The 22,784-nt window shown below is 35.7% G+C and overlaps 3 protein-coding genes across 4 annotated transcripts; 2 read left to right on the top strand and 1 right to left on the bottom strand.

The window, feature by feature from the left end:
* The first annotated feature begins 3 nt into the window (after positions 1-3).
* On the top strand, positions 4-1,450 carry LOC129804486 (40S ribosomal protein S11). 2 transcript variants are annotated; one of them, XM_055851821.1, is made up of 4 exons: positions 4-50; positions 667-783; positions 1,019-1,224; positions 1,284-1,450. In XM_055851821.1, the coding sequence occupies exons 1-4, from the start codon at positions 39-41 to the stop codon at positions 1,405-1,407; spliced, it is 459 nt and encodes a 152-aa protein (XP_055707796.1). In that variant the 5' UTR covers positions 4-38; the 3' UTR covers positions 1,408-1,450. The 2 variants fall into 2 exon arrangements, with proteins under 2 accessions (XP_055707796.1, XP_055707795.1); XM_055851820.1 differs by lacking the exon at positions 667-783 and adding an exon at positions 473-595 and having other exon boundaries at positions 21-50.
* A 2,777-nt stretch (positions 1,451-4,227) lies between these two features.
* On the top strand, positions 4,228-12,413 carry LOC129804447 (protein shuttle craft). The gene is made up of 4 exons (XM_055851763.1): positions 4,228-4,323; positions 4,554-6,994; positions 11,377-12,020; positions 12,087-12,413. Exons 2-4 carry the CDS (start codon positions 4,759-4,761, stop codon positions 12,183-12,185), a joined length of 2,979 nt encoding a protein of 992 aa, XP_055707738.1. The 5' UTR covers positions 4,228-4,323; positions 4,554-4,758; the 3' UTR covers positions 12,186-12,413.
* Positions 12,414-12,441: 28 nt separating this feature from the next.
* Positions 12,442-22,353, bottom strand: LOC129801043 (gastrula zinc finger protein XlCGF8.2DB-like). Its single transcript, XM_055845802.1, has 2 exons — positions 21,600-22,353; positions 12,442-12,726 (listed from the first exon to the last, which is right to left on the bottom strand). The coding sequence occupies exons 1-2, from the start codon at positions 22,351-22,353 to the stop codon at positions 12,452-12,454; spliced, it is 1,029 nt and encodes a 342-aa protein (XP_055701777.1). The 3' UTR covers positions 12,442-12,451.
* Positions 22,354-22,784: the final 431 nt, after the last annotated feature.

Raw genomic sequence — 22,784 nt, 5'->3', positions numbered from 1 at the left:
CCGTTGTTGCTGTCAGTGTGTTTCTTTCTTTTTCCAAGATGGCTGATCAGGTACGTTTGTGTTCTATGTAAATGCAACAATTTTTCTCAAATATCTTTGTAGAAAACACCTCCTGGAATGCACAAATAGTTGGAAATCCATCTCGATAGTGTGAGGAAAGTGAATTTAGTGAAAAATCCCTGTGAAATGTAGTTAAAGTGTGAAAAAACAGGAGGTCAAAAAAGTCCTCCGGTGTTCCACGTGCAGTGGCAATTTTCCAACAAAAATACCAAGTTTTCTGCCTTTGGGGCTCCTTGGCTGTGTGATGAAGTTAATCATGACGGTCTTCCGAACATACGTGACGACATTTTAATGATTTCTGATTGCCAAAAGAGCCCCAGAGGATTGAGAGTCTGTTCGTGTGCAAAACATAACCTCACTTTTTTTCCTTTGGAGAATTTTAACAATTTTTCTATCTTCCCGGAATTTGCAGAATGAGCGTGCATTTCAGAAGCAATTTGGTGTCTTTCTCAATCGCAAGAAAACCCTCACGGGCCGCAAGAAGCCACTGAGAAAATATCACAATATTGGACTTGGCTTCAAGACACCCAAAGAGGTAAATGCTCAAGACAGAATTTACTAACCAATTCCCCCGTTTTCTCCTTTCCCGGAAAACAAAAAACACAGACAGAAAGAGCCTTTCAGAAGCAGGGAAACATTCCACTGAATAGGAAGAAGGGTGGCACCAAGAAGGCCCTTCGACTGCACAGGGATGTTGGATTGGGATTCAAGACGCCACGCGAGGTAGAGACCAGCAACATTCTCATTTTCTCTTGTCTCACGGCGATTATTTAGCTGCGTGGCAAATTGTAGATTTTATTAGCATCTGGTGGTGGATTATTTGTCTCATTAATTACTTAACATCATCTTGGTGGTTGGATATTCATCGAAATCATCAAATATTCTTACTAACCCTGGGCTGCATGATTTTTCCTGAATACCTCAATGCCCTGTTCTAAACCCTCATTAATGCTTTCAGGCCGTCGATGGGTCCTACATTGACAAGAAATGCCCTTTTACGGGCAAAGTCGCCGTTCGTGGTCGAATCCTCACGGGAATTGTCCAGAAGATGAAGATGCAGAGGACAATTGTCATCCGCAGGGACTATTTGCACTACATTCGCAAGTACAATCGATTTGAGAAGCGCCACAAGAACATGAGTGTCCATCTCTCGCCCTGCTTCAGGTAAGAAAGTGCCAGACGATCTGTTGGGGCTCTACTGATGGCATTTTCATTATTTTCAGGGATGTGGAATTGGGGGATATTGTGACTGTCGGTGAGACTCGTCCTCTGTCCAAAACCGTGCGATTCAATGTTCTCAAAGTGAGCAAAGCTTCAGGATCGAAGAAGCGATTCAAGAAATTCTAATTATATTGATGAAAAAATAAAATCAGATGATTTTATGAAAGATTTTCTTTGTGTTTTATTGAAAAAAAAAAAAGATTTGAGGATTTTTTAAAGATTTTTAAAATAAAACTAATATATAATAGAAAGTTAAGCTTTCCTGATGTGTTATAAGGAATTCAGATTGGAGGTTTAGCTTTGTGGTTTAAGCTATTTATATCTTTTTAATTTTGTGAGATAGAAAAATAAAGTAACGGTAAGCCTTGGTAAGTTTTTTTTTTTTAAATGGCAATTAATAATTTCTGAATTTTTTTTAGTTCATTTATCAAAATTAATTTTCTACAAAAAATATTAGCTCATTGAAAAAGAAAACATTTAAAAATTTAGCGCGCCTTAATTTATAAAACCCGGCTGACTTGGAATTAAAATCTGAGAGAAGAGTTAAGCCTTACATGATGGTGTACCATACGCTTTCAGAAAAAGTGATTTTTTCTGACCCCCGATTTAAAACCTCCTCGTCCTTAAAGGATTAAAGATTAAACCATAACAAATCTGACGAGATTACAATATATCTGTCACTTTGTCTCCCAATATGATCAGGATTATCCGAATAATAAGCAAACGGACCAAGGGTAACTCATATTGAGAAACCCTCGTCAATTGTCCAAGAAACGCTTCGCGAAACCCGACAAACCCACTTTTTGTATCGCGAAACCCGAGAAACCAATTTTTTGCATCGCGAAACCCGAGAAACCAGAAACCCTTGTCAGAAAAAATAGGAATAAGTTACCCCTTGAACCGAGCACTCTATTTGGATAATTGTACTATTATATATAGTCCCGGACCACCCTGTACTTAATTCGTCTCTCGACTTAACCTCAGATCTATAAATGGCATTAGAATGGCTTATATTACATAACCTAAAAAATGTTAACATTTTTTGAGTTTTGTCACGATTCAAAAAATACGTGAAAATGTTAAAATAATATGCATAAACACAAAAACTTCTTGGGATTACGTTCCAAACGAACAGAAATCTGTTCAATCACTTTCATGTTAAAATAATGGTTAAAAATAAAATAATATAAAACTTAGAATTGTTGTAGAGTGGTACAGTAGACTCTCGCTAATTCGGCTCTTTTACGATCGAGCTACTTTTTAATTCGGGCCGCAGTTAAATTCAAAAAATGTTTGTTTTATGATTATCAAATGAATCAAATTTGGCATGGTTTGTCTTAGTTTTGATGTGATTTTGCATTATTGAGGGATTTTCATGCAATTTACGTTATATATGAGTGTGTAAACTCAATATCTATATGCACATGAATAAAAAATCGTTGCATTTCATAAAGTGTGTCGCCCGAATTTCTGTCTAATTCGGCTGACATTTTGGTCCCATATGCCCGTATTTGAGAGAGTCTACTGTATTGTAAAGAAAAATAAGTTGAAAATTCACTTTATGCCTTGTTTTTTTTCGAATTTCTGTTGGACAAAACACAAACTATATAATGAGAATTTGAAAATTTTACAGGAAAATATATAGATATGAGTCCTAAAATCCTTGCCAAATTGCTAGGAAAAAGGAAATGCAATGGAAATTAGCTTTTTGCTAAGAAAATCTGTAAAAATCCACTTGGACAGCCTTTGTCAATTTTCAGAAAATTTATATGAAAATGACAAGAAAATGGGAAAATATTTATTGAAAAATGAATTTTTGAGTCCTAGAACAGCTGTAGAAGTAGAAGTCTTACGGAACAAAAAACTATTGAAAAAATCACAGAATTCTGTATCTAGAAGAGAGATGCCTTAAGAACTTCCTTACAAAATGTGTCGCATGAAATAACGAACCAATATTCGTAAACATGATACTAGCGCCATCTGATTTCCATATCTGATTTCCAGTTGGTTCCATATAAATTTTCCCAATGATGTTAGAATGTTGAAAAAAATGTTAGAAGAAAAATGATAAACGATCAACTTGCTTTTTTTCTAAAATTTAATAAAAACTTTTTCATTATAAATAAAATAAATTCCGACAGAATGCCAGCTGCTCCATTCTCCCTATATCCGATATTCTATCCAAACAGTATTCCATGAGATAATAAAGACGATATCATCTGGTAGTTCCGGTAGTTCGAACATACTTGAAAATTAGCCTTAAATGTCATGAACTGAAACCACACTGGAATGTAATGGTAATTTTTCACTTTTTATCATCAATTTATTGAAATTGTCCACCATTTATTCAAAATTTTCTCACTTAAACAATAAAAAAAGATTTTTCCCGTCAATATTACACAAAGTCTTTCAGCAAATTGAAACATTTTTCTAATTGTTAAAACGATTTATTAAAAAAAAATTGTTTCGAAGCAAAACAAAAAAACAAAAAAAATGAATTACCGCATGCAAGACGCGCCAAGTCTGAATATTTTCCAAACTTGCCACTAGATGTAGACAGTGGCTGGAATTTCTTTTTCTCACCACCAAGGGGTTTGCCATCTATCTTGAACCAAAACTTTTAAATAACTCCAACACCGATCTCCCTTCTAGAGGTATTGAATTCTTTGGGAAAAATGCTCTTTTGTTGAGAATAGTGCTAGCATTTTCTGCCACTTTGGTAATTTACGTAATTTTTTGGCTCGGGGGGTTCGGGTTTAAAAGTTATTTTACACAAATGCAAAAAATGTAATACTATTCCTTACCAAATCATAAAACTACATTTTAATATTTGCAAGACCAAAAAACCAAGTTTATTTTTAAACCTCTAACTAATACTGCTTATGGAAAGGTATTGGAAAAACTCACAGCATGATTGGGCTTTACAACCGGGTTGGTGTCCCAAAATCTCTCTCTTTTCCGTCTGTGAGTTTTTGACAGTGACGCAAAATTTAGGCTCCACTTTAAATTCCTTTTTATCGTAGTTTTAAGGTAGATTCTCAGGTAAAAATACATTTATTAGATCCTTCAGCTTCTCTACTTCCTGGAGGATGTATTTTTTCTTTGGAGAAATTGCAACATCATGGGGAATTTTGAACTTTTCTGTGGCACCCAAAGCTAACCTAAAAACTTCCTGCCACATTGAAGAAAAAATACTTTTCTCTCTTGCGAAATTTGTGAAATACTTTTACTTTTTGTATGAATCATTTGATTGATTGATTTTTTCGTTGCAGATTTTCCCGTGGAATCAATTGAAATAGTCATCAGCGGAGGGGGCAAAAGTACAAAGAATTGGTGGCCCTTTTGGGGGGGCCATTGAAAAATGTGATATTTTCATCTTTGATCAACAACTTCTCCTTTTTTTTTGTTGCTTTTTCTCCCCCTAATCAGTTTATATTTTGGTATTTGGGGTGGTGTGTGTGTGTGTGTGTTGCCGGGATGAGTGATTTCAATCAGAATGCTCCACCGGGGCATCCCAGTGAGCAAGTTTACGTGAACTTTGATCAATTCATTGCCCAAAACAACTTCCGGCAGTTTCAGCAATTTCCACCGGGTTATTACTTTGGTGGCAATCAATACTATCAGCAGGGATACTCTGGCCAAAATTCCCCATCTACCATGTACAATACAGTGTACCAGCAGCCTTTTGTGCCTTCTTTTCCCAACTACATCGCTGAGAATTCATCTCTCACAGCCACTGCCAGTGAATTTGTGCCACGGAGTGTCCCACGGGAGGCAGTGGAGGAACCTGTGGCTCGAGAGGAACCTCCACGGGGGCCAGAGCAGCCCGTGGAGGAGGCAGCCAGTGAGGCAGATGCTATGCTGTCAGAATTGAATATTAATGGCCATCGGGGTCACACGGGAGCTATAAGGAAACAGTGGCGAGGTGGGGAGAATGCCAGGAGGGACTATCGGAGGGATCCGCCGCCAAGGCATGCGAGAAATCGTCCTTTTCAGCAGCATTTTGAGCGTCAGGAGCAGCAGGAGGCCGTTCCTGGCAGGCGATGGCAAGCTGGACGGGGCAGGATGCCTCCGGGTGGTGAGAAGCGTCAGAAGTGGTCATCGAGGAGTCGTCAGGACAAGGAAAATGGACATTCGGAGAATAATATTGACGACGATGATGTCCGTAAGCGTCGAAATCATCCGGATTTCCGGCCAAATCGCAATCTGAAAAGTGTCCAGCCAACGGAAGAGGAACCCTGCTCGCAGCGAGAGAAGCTGGAGAGGGAAATTGATACGGGACATTTGGAGTGTTTGGTGTGCTGTGAAAAAATCAAACCTTTCCAATCGGTTTGGTCCTGTGGCAATTGCTACCATATCCTCCATCTCAATTGCATTGTAAAGTGGGCAGCTAGTTCCAAGAGTGACACAGGATGGCGGTGTCCTGCCTGTCAGAATATTACCCGATCAGTTCCGAAGGATTACCTGTGTTTCTGTGGGAAGCAGAAGAATCCTCAGTACAATCGAAGTGACGTAGCACATAGCTGTGGCGATGTTTGTGGTCGTGCAGAGACATGTCCCCATCCCTGTACCCTCCTCTGTCATCCGGGTCCATGTCCACCGTGTCAGGCGTCCGTGGAGAAGAGCTGTGGCTGTGGCAAAGAGATGCGAACACTTCAGTGTCATCAAATTGTAAAGATTCAATGTGGAGCAATTTGTCAGAAGATTCTCCTCTGTGGACAGCATAAATGCAGTGAAACTTGCCATGTGGATGCCTGCCCCGAGTGTCAGGAGACCCGAGAGCATCAATGCTACTGCGGCAAAAACAAAAAAATGGTGATTTGCTCCAAGGAAAACAATGAACTCACCCAATACGAATGCGGAGAAATTTGTGGACAAGATCTCGACTGCCGCAATCACAAATGCCAGGATCTCTGCCATCCAGGCAAGTGTGGGGAGTGTAAATTATCTCCGAATGTCGTAAAAACCTGCCCATGTGGCAAAAAGGTGCTCGGTGAGAGAAAAACCTGCCTCGATCCTGTTCAATTGTGCGGACAAATCTGTGCCAAACGTCTTCAGTGTGGCACTCCCGGGAATCCCCATTTCTGTGCAGCCAAGTGTCATCAAGGACCATGTCCTCCCTGTCCCAAATCCACAGCAACCAAGTGTCGATGTGGCCATATGGAGCAGATGGTGAAGTGCCGGAAGTTGACAACCCGAGCTGATGATGCCCGATGCAAACGGCGTTGCACCAAAAAGCGCAACTGTGGAAAGCATAAATGCAATCAAGAATGCTGCATTGACATTGATCATGTCTGTCCGCAACCATGCACGTACACACTGAGCTGTGGGAAGCACAAGTGCGACAAGACCTGCCATCCAGGACACTGTGATCCTTGCTATCGGAGCAGTTTTCAGGAGTTGTCGTGCGAATGTGGTGCTACGACAATCTACCCACCAGTTCCGTGTGGAACCAAGAGACCGGCATGCAATAAGCCATGCACCCGGAGGCATGCCTGTGGCCATGAGGTCCTGCACAATTGTCACACGGCTCAGCAGTGTCCGCCCTGCATGTTGCTCACCACAAAGTTCTGCCATGGACGTCACGAGCAGCGCAAGACTATTCCATGTAGCCAGGATGGATTCAGCTGCGGGATGCCCTGCCGAAAGGAGCTGCCATGTGGACGGCACAAGTGCATCAAGATCTGCCATGAGGGACCATGCCTTCAGCAAGGTAAGTTTCCTAACCATTTCAAAATTTTCAGCTTATTTATTTAATTTAAAAAAAAAGTGGAAACGCATCCAAGACTGCGAAGTCTTCGTGACTCGAGGGAGTCTTCGTCTCGAATTCGTGACTTAGGCGGTCTTCAGACTAGAGGTTTAGCCCAGTTCCCAAAGGTCTCAAAATCCTAAATAGCAATCAATTTTATTGCTTTTTTGAATTTAATAGGTCATTTGTCCTTAATAATCCAACCCTAAGTTAAATTTTTCCAAAAAAATCGTGATTGATAAGAAATTAGACTAGTTAAGCCATATGGCTAAGTCTTATGCCCTAGACACATTTACGACTTAAGCCGAGAGATGACTTAGTGGAAAATGATGGAAATGTAATTTGATCATTATTTCTAACATAATTACGATAAGCCGTCTCTCGGCTAATCCTCAGGTCTGTCAAGGCCCTTACACTGAGAAAAAAAGAGGCTAGATTAATTTTTTTTCGTCATAACTTTAACACTTTTCGGGTGTAAAAATATATCAACATTTTTTAATACTTCGTAGAACCCTAACTAAAAGTGTCACGGAGGGACCAAGTGGCAGGCCGCTGACATTTATCGAATTTTACATAATATTTTGATATTTTTACTTATATTTAAACATTCGGAGCTTTAGTCAGTTCTTTTCTGGTGTCTGAATCAGAAATTTTATCTCCTTGGGTAGGGTGGAATCACCATTTTTCGCCAGTGCCCCACTTCTCGCCACGTATACTGAAATCGCTATTTTTCACGATTTATCAAATAAATCAGCCGCAAAGTTACTTGTATTTTTACTGCTTCTACGTATAGAGTCGAAAAAAATAGTTATTCGTTTCGAATTTACGATTTTAGGCATCTTTTAAAAAGCAACATTTTAAGCAAGTGCATCGAATCCAATATTTCTTACCAAATATAGTAAGTGATATGAAACTTTTATCAAACAAAATTTCCGATTTTAAATAAATAATTTGTCTATTGAACACTTAATTACATTCCGGGAATACATAAAATTTGTATTTAGTTAGTTAATATTTAATTTTATATTATTTTTATGTAAAAATGAACCATGGCGGAAAGTGGTAATATTCTAAAATTGATTCACCACCTGTCGCCATAGCTTTTCAATATGCGACGTTAACTTCACTTCATAGATTCTCAGTTGTCAAATCTACTTTGTTTACTTTGTGCAATAGTCTAATAATTTGATTTCTCAAATAAAAGTGAAGAAAAAATCATTCAATGTGAGTAATAATAAGGTGATCATGATCATTCTTGCATAATATTGCTCAAAATAATCGAGTTTGAACTTTTGCAAGTGGATGGCGAGAAGTGGTTACAGAACTGGCGAAAAGTCGTAAAAAGTGGCGACGAAGTGGTTAATTTTGCATTGTTAATAAAAAATCAGTTTTTTTTATGTACTCCCGCGTTGAATTGTAGGACAATTATTGTTTTGAACAATCTAGAGCCAATATATCTAAGTAGCTTTGTCTCAAATTTGAGTTATCTGCTAATAAGGGGTCAAAAGTTATAATACAATTAATTTCACTTTTTCTTAAAAGTGGCGATAAGTGGTTACTCCACCCTAATGGAGTCGATTTTTCAGACGAAAATTACCTATTGGATCAGAACCAATTTAAACCGGTTCATTTTTATCGGAAATTCCAAGGCCATTCCTAAGAGCCCAAACATGATACCATTCGGTTAAGAAATACGCTTTCTAGAACCCTTTTAAACTTTGACCTCGAAAAACCGTTATTAACAATGATTCAATGGAAAATTCGTATAAAGGTGAAATGCTTGCCTGGGCAATGAAACATATCCAAAATAGAAAAAAAATCGCACGACGCGTTTTCGAGCAATTCAAAAAAAACCAGTAATAAGCCTACTTATGAGATATAGGGTAAAGGCTCATAATTTAGGACAGTCTGCTTATAAGCATCGATGTTCCAAGTTTGAAGTGCGATATTTTCAATACTTAAGTGACATTTTTGATACTCTCTTTTCAGAAGGGTTGTTTAGAAGCTTGGCAAGGGTTTATTGTCTTTGTTTTTACTAAAATTAGTCTTAATAAGTTTAAAAATGAATTGATATGTAGAGGTGAATTTGACTCTTATTTTGGACAATTTGGTTGTATATTTGGACAGCTAATTCGCTTCAATAGGATGCCCATTGTTCTTCATTTCATGAACCAATCTTACCAAGTCCTCTTCCTGTTCATGTAAGGGAAACGTAGAATGTCACAGAAGCCCGGAAACTTTCCATATCATTCATTAAAGTGAGTTGACTTCGGTAATCTAAGTACTCGCGGATTCGCTCATTCCATGGCCTTTCCAGGAGCCTCTCAAGGCATTTCTCGCTACATCTCTTTCGTAGAGATGATGCTCCTTTGTTTCTTCAGGCATTTGTCCAACCTAGTCATCACAAGAGCTAAAACTTCACGAAATTTCGTGAGAAAAACACCTGTCCAAAATAAGGAGTATCACCTCACTGGTAAATGTCTTAAAAAATTTCCTATTTTTCACACGAAAAATCTAATTCACAAGGCAAATCTTACTTTAGAACAAATGTACAAATCACCACTAACGTGAATCAACACAATATTCAATGAATATTCAATAATATCACTCAAAAAACTGAGGAAACATTGTTAGTACTTCATCACAGCTAAATAAGACTGAAGTAAACACGAAGCTCTGTCATATTTCTCGTAAGCAATTGCTCACACTGAGTTTTCAACAAAGCAATTTCAACTCAAATCATATTCAAAATTTAACGTATTTAGTGTTAAAATCTTCCAAAGAGAACAAATATTTAGATAGAATTCATTTTTCATCAAATATTGGATTAAAAATCCATAATTTTAATCAATTGATTTTTAGTGTCCAATTTTATACTCAAAGTGTCCAAAATAAGAAACTGGACAAAATTATGAGCCTTTCTCCTAACACTTCCACGGACACCGAAAATTTTTGGAATAAATTTGTACCTTCTAGGAAAAACAAAAAGATACCAAATATTACAGAGACCACTTTTGTCAACAAATCTTCACGTTTCAGACGATTTCTGAGAAAGGTCGTCACGCTGTTTGTCCGTCTGTACGTCCGGCTGTCGCCAGCTCTAGAGGCCAAACGGTTAGAGATAGCGATTTGGGACCTTCGGGGGACCCCCCATAATTCGACCCAAGGATCATTAACATGCCCCTTATTTTCCCCCCACCCCTCCCCCTCCCCGTCCCCTCCAAAACCATGTTTTTTTGGTATTGCTGGAAAACGCGTCGTGCGATTTTTTTCATTTTTGGATATGTTTTAGAGATGACCCAGGCGGACATTTCGTCCTTATACGAAAATACCGTTGAATCATTCCTAATAGCGGTTTTTCAAGGTCAATAGTTAAAAAGGGTCTAGGGAGCGCATTTATCAAGCGAATGGGGTCATGTTTGGGCTTGTTGGAAAGGTCTTGGAATTTCCGACAAAACTAAATTGGTTCCAATCGGATTTGAACCGGTAATGAACCGGTTCATAATCGATAACTAATTTTTATCTGAAAATTAATTCTATTACTTTTAAAACTGTTTTGGGGCTTGGGGGATCTTTTGAGTGATTTATGAATCGGTTCAAATCGGTTCAGAACCGGTAAACGGTTAATGATGCATGCGAAAGTACTTTTGAGGTATAGCATCTAAGTCACGAGTTCGAGTATTTCGCAAAGCCTGGGACGCTTTCCCACTCCTTTTTAATTCGAGATTCCCTCCCCCCTCATGCTGCCAGCACTCGCATATGATTTCGTCATGCACGCGTCTGTATAAAACACTCTTAAGTTGATTTTTATTTGATGTTATGAACTTTCGCCACCGAAGTCCATCTCGACTGAAGTATAGACTTTAACTGTAAGACGAAATCATTTACACAGATTTGTTCCCGACAATGGGAACAAAAAGATTCCCCATATGAGTAACAATTTCGTTCCAGATATTACCTCGTCCACGGACACCGAAAATGTTTGGAACAAATGATACAGATGTAGGAATAATATTGTTATGAAAATATGTACCAATTTGTTCCTGAGAGTGGGAACAAAACAGCCGAGTGCAACAAATTCTATTCCAACTTTCAAGAACAAATTTGTACAAAACGAAATCAACTTAAATTTATAGACATTCCACCGTATCAAAACGGTTCCAAAAGAAAACTCTAACAAAATTGTAACTGCATTTCATAACAAAATTATAAAGAAAACTTTTTGGAACAAAGAAATATCTTTTCTAGGTGCAAATCGATTCCAAAAAAATTTGTTCCAAGGAAAACTTGTTTTAATATTTTGGTCAGTGTCCAAAAGTTTTTACCGTTAATGTTCATTCTCTCAGGTGAAATTTGCAAGCAACACTGTCCAACTCCACGTATAATGTGTCCTCATGCCTGCCGGGCGCCTTGTCACGATGGCGATTGCCCAGAGACAATGTGTAAGGAATCCGTTGAGGTATCGTGCTTATGTGGCAATCGCAAGCAGCAGAGAACTTGTCATGATTTTGCCAGTGAATACCGTCGAATTGCCACATCCCAGTTGGCCACGTCGATGCAGGAGGTGCAACGTGGCAATTCCATTGAACTCAGTGACATCCTGGGGCCTATTAAGGTTACCAGTGCCAAGACAAAGGTGCTCGAGTGCAATGAAGAGTGTAAAACACTTGAGCGCAATCGTCGTTTGGCCATTGGACTGCAAATCCGAAATCCGGATTTACCGTCAAAATTGCAACCCAAGTATTCGGACTTTTTGCGTGGATGGGCCAAGAAGGATTCGGCTTTTGTCAGGAATATCCATGATAAATTGACGGATTTGGTGAAATTGGCCAAGGAGAGTAAACAGAAATCCCGAAGTCACTCCTTTCCGACGATGAATCGGGAGAAGAGGCAGGTGGTTCATGAGATGTGTGAGATGTTTGGAGTAGAGTCTGTGGCTTACGATGCTGAACCAAATCGGAATGTTGTGGCTACGGCTTTTAGGGAAACGGTAAAAAGATGATGCTTTGACATTTTATTGAAGGATTCGGGAGATGTTGATAAATTTATCTTTCAGTCTTGGCTTCCGGGAATGAGTATTTTGGAGGTTATTGAGCGTGAAAGTGGTCAAAGGCGTGTTCCTCTGCCGAATGTCTGGGGCACAAAGAGAACGTAGATGATGCTCCAGAGAGGGAAAGATCAAAATAGCTTCCAGCAACACACACTTGGTGAAATTTTTTCAATTTAAACCTTTTTCTTCATTTTCCTATTTCTTTTTGTTTTTGCTTTGAGAGAATACAATTTCCATAATTCAACTATTTACCATTTATTGAGGGGGGAAACTTAAAAAAAAGAATAAAAAAAAGAACAATAAAGTATCGACAATTTCCTCACTCCAAAAAAATGTTGCTTTTTTCTTCTGGGGAGGGATTCTGAAGCATTTCAGGGCATTAAGGGGGCTTCCGGACGAGGCTGGAACTGACACTTTTTGGCGTGGGTGCGCATGTTGCTGGACTGTGTGAAGGACTGGCCGCAGTTTTTGTGAGGACAATGGTAGGGCTTGTAGCCGGTGTGGTAGTTGAGGTGAGTCTTGAGATGGTGCTTCTTGGTGAAGGCTTTAGGGCAGATGGGGCATGAGAAGGGTTTGATGCCTGAATGGAGCCTCTGGTGCAAAGTCATATTGCTGCGATCAGCAAAAGTCTTCCCGCAGATCGTACCTGTTGTAGGAAAAAAAAAGAATTGATTAGTGTTGTGGAAATGAATTTGGAAAAAGATTTTTAAAGAAAGCGCAGTAGTACGTCTGAGGAACAAATTGGAGTTGCAATGAATTTGTCGTTGAATAAAAAAAGTATTTTCTCAGACGTCTCGTGAATTAATTCCCGTTTCTTGAATCTTAGATATGGATCTTGGAAGGTTTATCAGGCATTTGGTGAGTAAAGTATAACAAAATATTGAACAATTTTTAAATCAACAATTTTTTGTCCAGAAATTAGAATCTTTCCAATTCAAAATTAGGTTAATCTAAATTGAATTTCGTCGGTTCCGAAGAAGACTTGTAAGTCTATTTACAGTAGTATAAAAAGATGGTATCATTGGATGCAGAAACCTTAGATCTACATCCCCACAAAATTTTATATAGATTAAGATATTCCTGCAAAAGTTACTAAAAAAAAAACTAAAAATAGTTCGAGGCATTTTTCGAACCTATTCCAAACAAATTTATTGTAAAATGAGTAACAATTGTATTCACCGGAAAATATTTAATCATTAATTATGGTAAAATAACTTACAATACTATAATCTGTAAAAGAAATCAGTTGAGAAATTTTAGGTATATTGTAATTCGTTTTACAATAGGAAAAATTAGGAAAAGGAGAATGGTCAAAACTATATGGGCGCTGGTCCCGGAATCGCCACAAACGAGAGTAGGCGCATTTTGTAGGTACTGATATAAGATTGAAAAATTGCCGGGACCCAGGACGATAAACGTTGGGAGTCCTTCTAAAATGGCCTTTATCCTTCCGAAAAATCGCTGTTTTGACAACGAATTACGCAAGAACGGCTAAAGTGATCTTGATGAAATTCGGTATAGAGTCACTGTATGACTTAAAGTTTTTATCCATGCATATCACCCCCTCCCCCCATCCTCCATTTTGATAGCCCCCATACAAAATGGGGGCACTTTACCTTATAACTCCTTTCTAAGAGCAGGTAGAAAGCTAAAATTCGACAAGGGAACAAAGCTTAGGGAAGACTTTTAAACCATGCATAATATCTCCCTCCTCTGTCCCCCTTTCTGGTAGCCCTCATACAAAATGAGAGCATTTCACCTTATAACTCCTTTCTGAGAAAAGATAGAAAGTTGAAATACAGCACGGGAACAAGGCTTAAAGAAGACTTTTTAACCATACTGACCAAACTCTTCGTCCATCACCCCTTCTGGTAGCCCCCATACAAAATAAAACTATTTTACCTTATAACTCCTTTCTATAAGAGGAGGCAGAAAGCTGTAATTCGACTAGATGTCTATAAATGCATATAAAATCTAGAAAATTATTGTTAACGTTATTAGTTATTCATTTTTTTCTTCATCTTTTATAAACCAACTACTTCTTCTCAGAAAGGAGGTCAAAATGTTCTCATTTTGTATGGGATTACTAGAAGGGGTGGTGGAGGAGCGGGTTAACATGCATAGTTGAAAAGTCTTCCATAAGTTTTGTTCCCTTGTTGAATATCAGCTTTCTACATCGTCTTAGAAAGGAGTTATAAGGTAAAGTGCCCCCATTTTGTATAAGGGCTACCAGAACGGAGGGTGGAGGGAGGGGGTGGTATGCATAAATAAAAAGTTTAAAACATACACTGACCCTATACCGAATTTCATCAAGATCGCTTTAGCAGTTCTTGTATAATTCGTAGTCAAAACAACGATTTTTCGGAAGGATAAAGGCCTTTTTTACAAGAACTTCCAGCGTTTTTCGTCCTGAGTCCCGGCCTTTTTCTCAACCTTATATCAATATCTTCAAAATCCGTCTACTCTAATCTTTGTATGAAGATGAACCAGCGCCCATATACTTTTGATCATTCTTCATCATTGTAAAAAATAGTTTTTATGCTCTAGAACTGTTCCTCCATGGTTTAGAACATTGATCCCAGAACAAAAGTTGTCACCTATACTAATGTCTATCCGATGACATAGGTCCCGTTCGTGGCGATTCCGGGACCGGATTTGACCATTCTCCTTTCCGACTTACAATAATTCTGCGCGGAAATTTTGATAAGTTTCGTATTGCAAAACGACTTACAATACTACATCTTGGAGTTTTATAGAGTAAAATCCGAGCGTTTGCATGGTAATACTATTGTAAGTCATAATTTCATGTAAACAAGATGTTATAAATTTAACGCGAAGTCAATAGTCAATTTGCCATTATCAAAATAGTCAGAAAGTTTAAAAAAAAATTAAGCAAATTTGTATGCAAAAATTAATTAAATTTGACTATGTAATAATTATAATTTCACAAAAAATAGTAGATAACAATTATACCTGTGAATTCAAAAAATTGGAAAAGAGCGCAATAAAAATGTCTTATGTGATAGACAAATCTAATTTATATATATATGAGGTTTATAAATGAAATTTGTATCTTGAATTCAGTTCTTCGTATTAAATATTTTAAATTATTTTCTTCAGCAATCTTTCTAAAAAAAAGAAAATTATTAAGGTTTCTGGATATTTGACTATTTTGTTGACTTTACTTTTCTTTTGATTAAACTTTTTTCTCAGGGAAATTTTAATATGTGTTTTAAAGGTACCTATCAAGTTGATCTTTTTATATGGAGCCATTTGAAGCCAATTTCCTAAATTGATCTCGGAATCTACTCACTGTGCTCCGAGGAAAACATGTATTTAAACAAAATTTAGTATATTTATCCCTCCATATGGTAAGGTATCTTATAATACGGAAAAACTTCTCACTGTTTAAATATTTAGCGTAACGGTCGCGAGTACAAAAAATCCCATATAAACTTAAGTGGGAGTATGAGAAAGTGGCTTCAAATTTCAGGAAACTTGCCAGGGGCTAGGTTTTAAGCCATACTTAACAAGAAATTTATCAATCATTCGTATTGCTGCTACAATATTTAAACTAAATTGTTGAAACTACGCTATATTTATATTTTTAAAAAATCGGTAATCAAATTCAATATAAATAATATTTCTATTGTAAGTCATTTTAAATTACCGAGTTCTGATGTTTTTCCAAATTATAGTATTATATGTCGACTTATTACATGCATCATTGTTAAAAATTCCGCGCTAAATTATGATAAGTCGAGATACATTACAGATTTTCCTGACTTCGTTAAAATTTTCAAAAAACACTAATAAATGGACATTTTTTTACATTTTCCACTAAAACTACCATCGTGGAACATGTTTCATGGGGAAGAACTTACATTTTTCTACGATATATTGCAAAAAGTATATGTAAACTAATTGCAGTGAAATGTTTATAGCTTAATATTGTATCTCAAACTTTAAACTTCTCTCCTGAAAAGTTGCATTTTAGACTTACAATAGTCTTCTTCGGAACCGACGATTTGTGAAGGTGTTTAAAAGCAGAAGAAGAGTGCGAAAGTGTCTGATAGACATTATGTAAGACGTAAGACGTTTGAGAAAGAAAGGGATATGAATTTTGATTTCACGAAATTTTCATGATCTAGGTGCTATCACACTAGGATTTTCACGTTTTAATTTTAAATTCAATTGAGCCAATTGAGCATTATAAGATTTCTAGAATTTACTTGAAAATTCTCACAGCCAGGACACATTTTGCAAGAAATTTGCTCAATTTTAAATATTGCCGCGAGATTTTTAATTGTGAATGACTCCGGAAAATGTGTGATAGTACTTAAAATGTCTTATAAGTCACTTATCTGTTATTCAGAAGGATCCCCCAAAGCCAGAAAAAAGGATTTGTAGGGAAAGGGCTGATGAAGCAACTCTCATACATCTTGTTGAAAATGTATGTGAAGTCATATAAACAGGAGATTTCTTGGGACAATAATGGCTTTGGAGAAAATTAGCAAATTACTCCCGATACTGATGCTTCATTCGCGTATAAGTTTATCACTAAATTACTGTAACTTATCATATTTTTTGGCCACAAATAATAATTAATTACGAGTAAATAAATTTAATAAGAACAATTTGGTTTAAAAGGATACTTGTTTAATTTCAATAAAATTAAAATTGATGACCACTTTTAGCATTTTAATCTGCTGCATTCAAATTTAATTGAGCAACCACGTTTATGTTATTTTAGCATGTTTAAACATGTTTTGGTGGGCCAAGTATTAGTTTATATCAATAAATAAGCGAACATCTATCAATTCAAATTATTTTTAATGCAAAATAACGCATAGGAACAATTCATCTGAAAATTAAATTGAATTTACAAATTGAAAAAATCCTAGTGTGATAGCGCGGTAAAAGGTGTACCGAAACCATTAACGATTAACGTAAAGCTTCTACCTACAATAGAGAAATTTTCAACATATTTATTTAGTTTTTAAAGGGTTTTGAAGTCCTTTAAAATCCCTGAAACCTAATTTCAAGTAAACTCGACCTTCATTAATTGTTAGTTTAGTGGTTTAAACCTCTAACGGGTAAGACTGCCTCCAGGCGGTCTTCACAAAAATCACATATACAGCGACAATAAAGGTTTTATTTATTTAAAAGTGCTATAGTGTCCTCCCTCGGTAATAGTCTTATAAACATCTCTTGAAAGTTTGAACTCATTTTGACTCTTCGTTTTGTTGCTATTCTCAGTTTTGTGTGACAGGTCAGAGAAAAAGCAACAAAAAATATTTGTGCAAAAAAACTCATTTCCAATTTCCATAAAAATACCGATTTAAAGTTATCTGACTAAAATAAATTTATTTTTTACTGAAAGATATGTCATTCTACTTTGCATATTTTATTTAAAAAATTTGAAAAAAGTAAAAATGTGAATTTCAGAAGCAAAAAGAGTTTAAAACATTTTTTATATTTTCTCACCTAGCGCCTAAACTAAAAGAGATAATGAAGAATGGATGGTTTTTTCAACTTTATTGGATTATAATTATCCTAAAAAACATTGTTTTAGAACTTTTTTCGCATATTAAAGAAAACACTGTTAGAGGGTTAAGGACGAAAGGGTCAAAAATTGGGGGTCAGAAATATCACTTTCTTAAAATATTAGAGCAAAACATAACTTTAAAAGACTGATAGGTTTTTTTTGCTATCGTCCTTGAGTTAAAAAAGCGTTGTAATCCATGGATAACTATTTTCTATCCACCATTTTGATGCTAAAACTTGATAAAATGTCTTTTAACTCTTTAAGGACGATTGAGTCACCCGTGGTATATAAAGAAAATAATTTTTCCTGACTACCTCAAGTAATTTCTTACTAATGTTTGTATGAAATCGCAAAGCAGAAGGTTGTAGGAATCTAGGATATATATATATATATTTTTTTTTTACAAATCTCCAACTATTTGCTATGTAGTAAATATTTAAGCTCAAAAGTTAAGAATTTTCAAATGGGCGCATTATTTTTATTATTTTTTTTTATATTTTTAGATTTTTTAAACAAAAATCTCTTAACACTACAAACTGCAATAACCATGTTTTTCATTAGAACGAAAATTATCATTAATTGTCCGAAAAATTATTTAAATTTTTTAGGCTATATTTTTGATGTAAGATGAAAGATGTAAGATGTTTTACAAATTTTGTTTATCGTTTTAATATTCATTGTTGATTTTCGATTTGTAAAAAGTGTCTTGTCCTTAAAGGGTTCAGGGTATTGAATTACCATAAAATGTATTTTTAATTTTTATATTTATTCAGACAAATTTTTTTTGAAATATCTAAGAAATTATTTTCTAGGAGTTTTCGCACTTTCGCCCTTTTAAAAATGACAATAAATAAAAGAGACTAGTAAATCAGAAGGGTGGCGAGGGGGGGGGGTGTTTTCTATGGATGAAAAAAAATAGTCCTAAGTCCTAAGTACTTTTTATGCTTTCCCGAAGAGAGCACCTCAAAAATTGATTTAGTTTATTTTATGATTTTTTTTTAAAATCTCAGACCAAGGCATGTTTATGGGAATTCTTTTATATTTATTTTTCTTGTATTTATTCAAGTCTCTTCTTTATAAAGCAAACATTTTTATACAGAATAAGCATTATTCTTTAAAGAGTATTTGTACGTAGTTATAAGTAAATGAATGCGTTCAAATGTAGAAGCATCTCCTGTGATCGGTTGATCAACAATTAAATCAATGAGTAATGAGGATAAAGATAATAAAATTTTATTCAATAAACAGAATAAACATTATTATGAATTTCTTGCAAAAAATGCTCACTATAATTTCTTTGATTAATCATAAAATATCTATAATTACGATGGAAATGATCAAACTGAAAGATCGTTAGAATTATTATCCAGACATCAGTCTAAAAAACTATCTTTATAATATTAATCATAATTTTTTTAACGCTTTTAAGTATTATTCTAGAGACGTTTTACGAACAAGGAGGACCAAGATGTCTAAAATTGGAGGAGGGAAAAATCTGTTTCTTCTCACTATTTTCTAAATTTGAACTAAATTGAAACCTTTTAAAAACACGCGCACTAAAACAGAATTAGGGTGAATGTCCTAATTCAAAACCGTTTCCAGACGCTTTAACTTTGACAGAAGATTCAACACATTTAGTCCACTTTTTCTGAAGAAAATTACACAAATTTGCTCCTTGACTCTTCTAGAATGTTATTGTTTAGTACAAATTCTTTAAATATAATTTGAAAACTTCTTAAATACAAGAAAAATACACGAGTGGAAAATGATTCTATTGGAAACAAATTAATCCAAATGGAGACAAGAGAAAATTTCTAATTGGAGACAAACAGTGTAAGTGGAACCGCGACGAAAGGCTTCCAAAACCTTGTTGAGTTGCTCTTGAGTGTAGGATTTGTTCTTATTCCTGGAGGGGAATTCTGTAACGCTCTGGCAATGCCATATGACAAATTAGGTTTGAATCCCAGGAGAGCTTTTTCGAAAATGCGATTCTGTAGCCATGACATTGGCATTTCAGCTCACGTGGCATTGTCAGAAGTCACATATTTAAGATTTCTGGCAATTCAAATGACAATGAATTTTGTTAAACAAATCAACAAATACGTACTGTATTTTCATTAAATCATCAAGTAAAGGGATTTCATTAAAAAATCAATGAATTGCATTTTCGAACTCATATGATATGACAAAAAAAAGCTCGAATGGCATTGTCAAGTTTCGAACTCACGCGTGACAATGCCACAAAAATTACAGAATTCCCCTACTGGTCTTTTCTCCTTTTCCATCTGAGCCAATAAGAAAAACTCTAAAAAAAAAAATTATATTTCCAGTGTTTCCAATTGAAGCATTTGCAGACACTTCAGGAAAACCCTTTTTCTTCACGAAATAGTTAATTATTTCATTTGAAAACTTCACATACTGTTAACAATAAAGATTATCACTTAATTTCACATAATTTTGAAAGAGATATTACACAAATGTAAAAAAAAACGAATAAAGAACAATCATCCTATTATGTTTTTCATTAGAAAACATAGTTGATTGATGAAAAATTCGATGGTCAAAAGGTACACTTTTAATTTTTCTGAAAATTTCTAAATTAAAATTTGTGAATATGAATGGATTTTCGCTTTATTTGGAGCAAAATTAACTAAATAATGAAACTGTGGTATAGAAAATATATAAATAAAAATTTAATACTGGATTTATCATGGGAAAAAATTATATTTCCATTTGGAGTAGCGAAAAGTTTCCATTTCGAGCAGGTTTTGAATTAGCTTAATTTACCCTAGATGGAAATTAAATTTTGTGTAATCTAACAGAACAGAATAAAATGTGGTCAGATGCTTTAATGTTCACATCATAATTTTTTGAATATTATATTATATTCAAATCAAGTAAATGTTTCAGTTTTTGAGAGATTTTAAAAATCTTTTATTTTCAAAACTTAAAAATGCAAATATAAAAATATAATATCAGTTGCTTAGAGGAAATTTGAATTTATTACTTTTAATTTAATACCTTTATCACACATTATTGATATATTTTTTTAAGCAAGATATTCTATCTGTTTTCTTCTTTCAATTTTATTCTCATTTCTAATTTATTTAAAAGGGTGTATTTCGAAGTAAGACTTGAAGTCAAAATTTCATTGGGAATTATTTTTTTGGACTTATTCTTAAGATTTTAATTTCTTCAATTATCCTTTATTTAAATTTAAATTGATTTCATTTTATTAAGGAGTTGCTTACGTTTGATAAAAGAATTTCCTCTACTTTTTCGTTTTGGGCATTTTGGGTATGTGAGATAGCTAATTAAATTTGTTGTGATCCGAGGTAGTTACAGAATGGATGTTTGTAATTATACCTATTTTATTCACTTTTTATAGTAAAAATTCAAAAGCACAGATATATTTAAATGAATAATCAACTAATTGCACTAATTGAGCATATACAAAAATACCAAATAATATTTTGGGGCTTATATATATTTCAACTATAAATATGGAGAACGTTTTCTAATATTCCGATCCGTGGTGCCCTTCCTTTAGGGGGAAGTGGGGCACCTTTGAACTGGGGTGCTTTTGAAATCGGACTTTTTTCTTGTATTATTATGATTTGGGCTCCACAATTAGTTTGTAGAGTTAAATTATATCACAGTATGGTTCAATACTATTTAAAAATAAGAGAAAAAATTTTCTTTTAAAGGTCCTCCAATTAAAAGGTGCTCTACTTCCCCCTAAGTCAATTTAAAAAATTTGCATTAATTAAGAATAAAAAATATTATTAAATTCTTGTTTATATTGTTTTAAAGGTCAAGAGTTATATAATTGATGAATTACAGACTTAATATGAAATACTAAAAATTCGAATCTACCAAGGCTTAACCATATTACAAACAATTATTTTTATAAAAGAATTTCTTGAATCTCACATAAAGTGAAGAAAGAGTATTAAGTGAATTTAACTTACATTGGTAGGGCTTTTCTCCGCTGTGGGTGCGGGAATGTTGCTTGAGGAGCATCTTCCTGGAGAAGCGTTTCCCACACTCTGAGCACTTATGCGGTTTAATTCCTGTGTGGATCCTTACATGCATGTTAAAAGCTACTCGTTGATTGAAGGACTTGGGACAGTGTGGACAGGCGTACTCCTTTCGATTGCGGTGAATTTTAAGGTGGCTGCTGAGGTAGCCCTTGTCGTTGAACATTTTCCCACACTCTGGACAGTGGGCGGCAAACTCCTTAGTTCCTCGGTGGATGGAAATGTGATACTTGTAGTTGCGTAACTGGGAGAATCCCTTGCCACACTCCTCACATTCGTACTTTGTGGGACGGTGGCTTTTCTCGTGTCCACGCGCCGTGGTCGGGTGATCAAAAGTCTTCCCACACAATCGACACGAGCACTCAGGGGCAGAAATAGGATTTACGGGGATCTCTGGGTGGGTGGCATTAATTAAAAAATTCGATTGACACTGAAATTCTCCGACAATTTGAACCCTTGCTGCGGGATTGAACACAATGGGTCCCTGAGAAGCCCAGGGACTCTCAAAGACCTTATTGAGGGGTCTTTTTGAGGTCTTTTTCATTGGATCTTCAATTGTTTTGGCCACTTCTTTGCCTAAAATCGTACTGATACTGAAATCTGTGATCTTCCGTGATCCACACTCCTCACTCTGCACTCCATCGCGTGAATTCATGGTGAGAGTATCCATCCGCCAGATTCCCATTGCCACGATCCAACGTCTTCAGTGTCCGCGGTGAGACTGAAACAATGCTTGAGATCTTGCGAGTGGACACAAGAAATGGACCACTGCTGCTAGTTGCTTCTCCTCTTAATTCCTAAAGTGTGGAAGGGGAGATTCTCCAGTTGAAGCTCACGCGGGAAAAGCTCAAGAGAGATCGAGGCGTGGGCGCCAAAGTTGCTGAATCCATTTAAACTACCTCCTTAATCTTTTGCACATTTTCTTTTAAATTAATTTATAACTTGTGCTTAAAGGTTATCGTTATAAGGAATTAACCGCATGGTTTTCATAAGGATCCAAGTTTTATTTATAACAGTTTATAAATAATTAACCTTTTTTTCTTAATTTCAGATCAATTTATTTCAATTTAAATTATTTAAAATAATTAGATACGATTAAATAATTTCATTATTAGA

This window comes from Phlebotomus papatasi, chromosome 2 (assembly GCF_024763615.1).
Source record: "Phlebotomus papatasi isolate M1 chromosome 2, Ppap_2.1, whole genome shotgun sequence".
NCBI classification, from domain to species: domain Eukaryota; kingdom Metazoa; phylum Arthropoda; class Insecta; order Diptera; family Psychodidae; genus Phlebotomus; species Phlebotomus papatasi.
The sequence above is the reverse complement of the archived record's forward strand: the minus strand, read 5'-3'. Positions and strand labels throughout refer to the sequence as shown.

What these genes read in the sequence shown, in the direction of transcription:
- LOC129801043 (XM_055845802.1), bottom strand. Translation starts at nt 22,353, where the DNA reads ATGGGAATCTGGCGGATGGATACTCTCACCATGAATTCACGCGATGGA. An exon ending in CGGAGAAAAGCCCTACCAAT is followed by an intron (nt 12,727 to 21,599) that starts GTAAGTTAAATT and finishes TTCCTACAACAG; the next exon opens with GTACGATCTGCGGGAAGACT.
- LOC129804447 (XM_055851763.1), top strand. Translation starts at nt 4,759, where the DNA reads ATGAGTGATTTCAATCAGAATGCTCCACCGGGGCATCCCAGTGAGCAA. An exon ending in GGGACCATGCCTTCAGCAAG is followed by an intron (nt 6,995 to 11,376) that starts GTAAGTTTCCTA and finishes TCATTCTCTCAG; the next exon opens with GTGAAATTTGCAAGCAACAC. An exon ending in CTACGGCTTTTAGGGAAACG is followed by an intron (nt 12,021 to 12,086) that starts GTAAAAAGATGA and finishes TTTATCTTTCAG; the next exon opens with TCTTGGCTTCCGGGAATGAG.
- LOC129804486 (XM_055851820.1), top strand. An exon ending in GCTTCAAGACACCCAAAGAG is followed by an intron (nt 596 to 1,018) that starts GTAAATGCTCAA and finishes TAATGCTTTCAG; the next exon opens with GCCGTCGATGGGTCCTACAT. An exon ending in CATCTCTCGCCCTGCTTCAG is followed by an intron (nt 1,225 to 1,283) that starts GTAAGAAAGTGC and finishes CATTATTTTCAG; the next exon opens with GGATGTGGAATTGGGGGATA.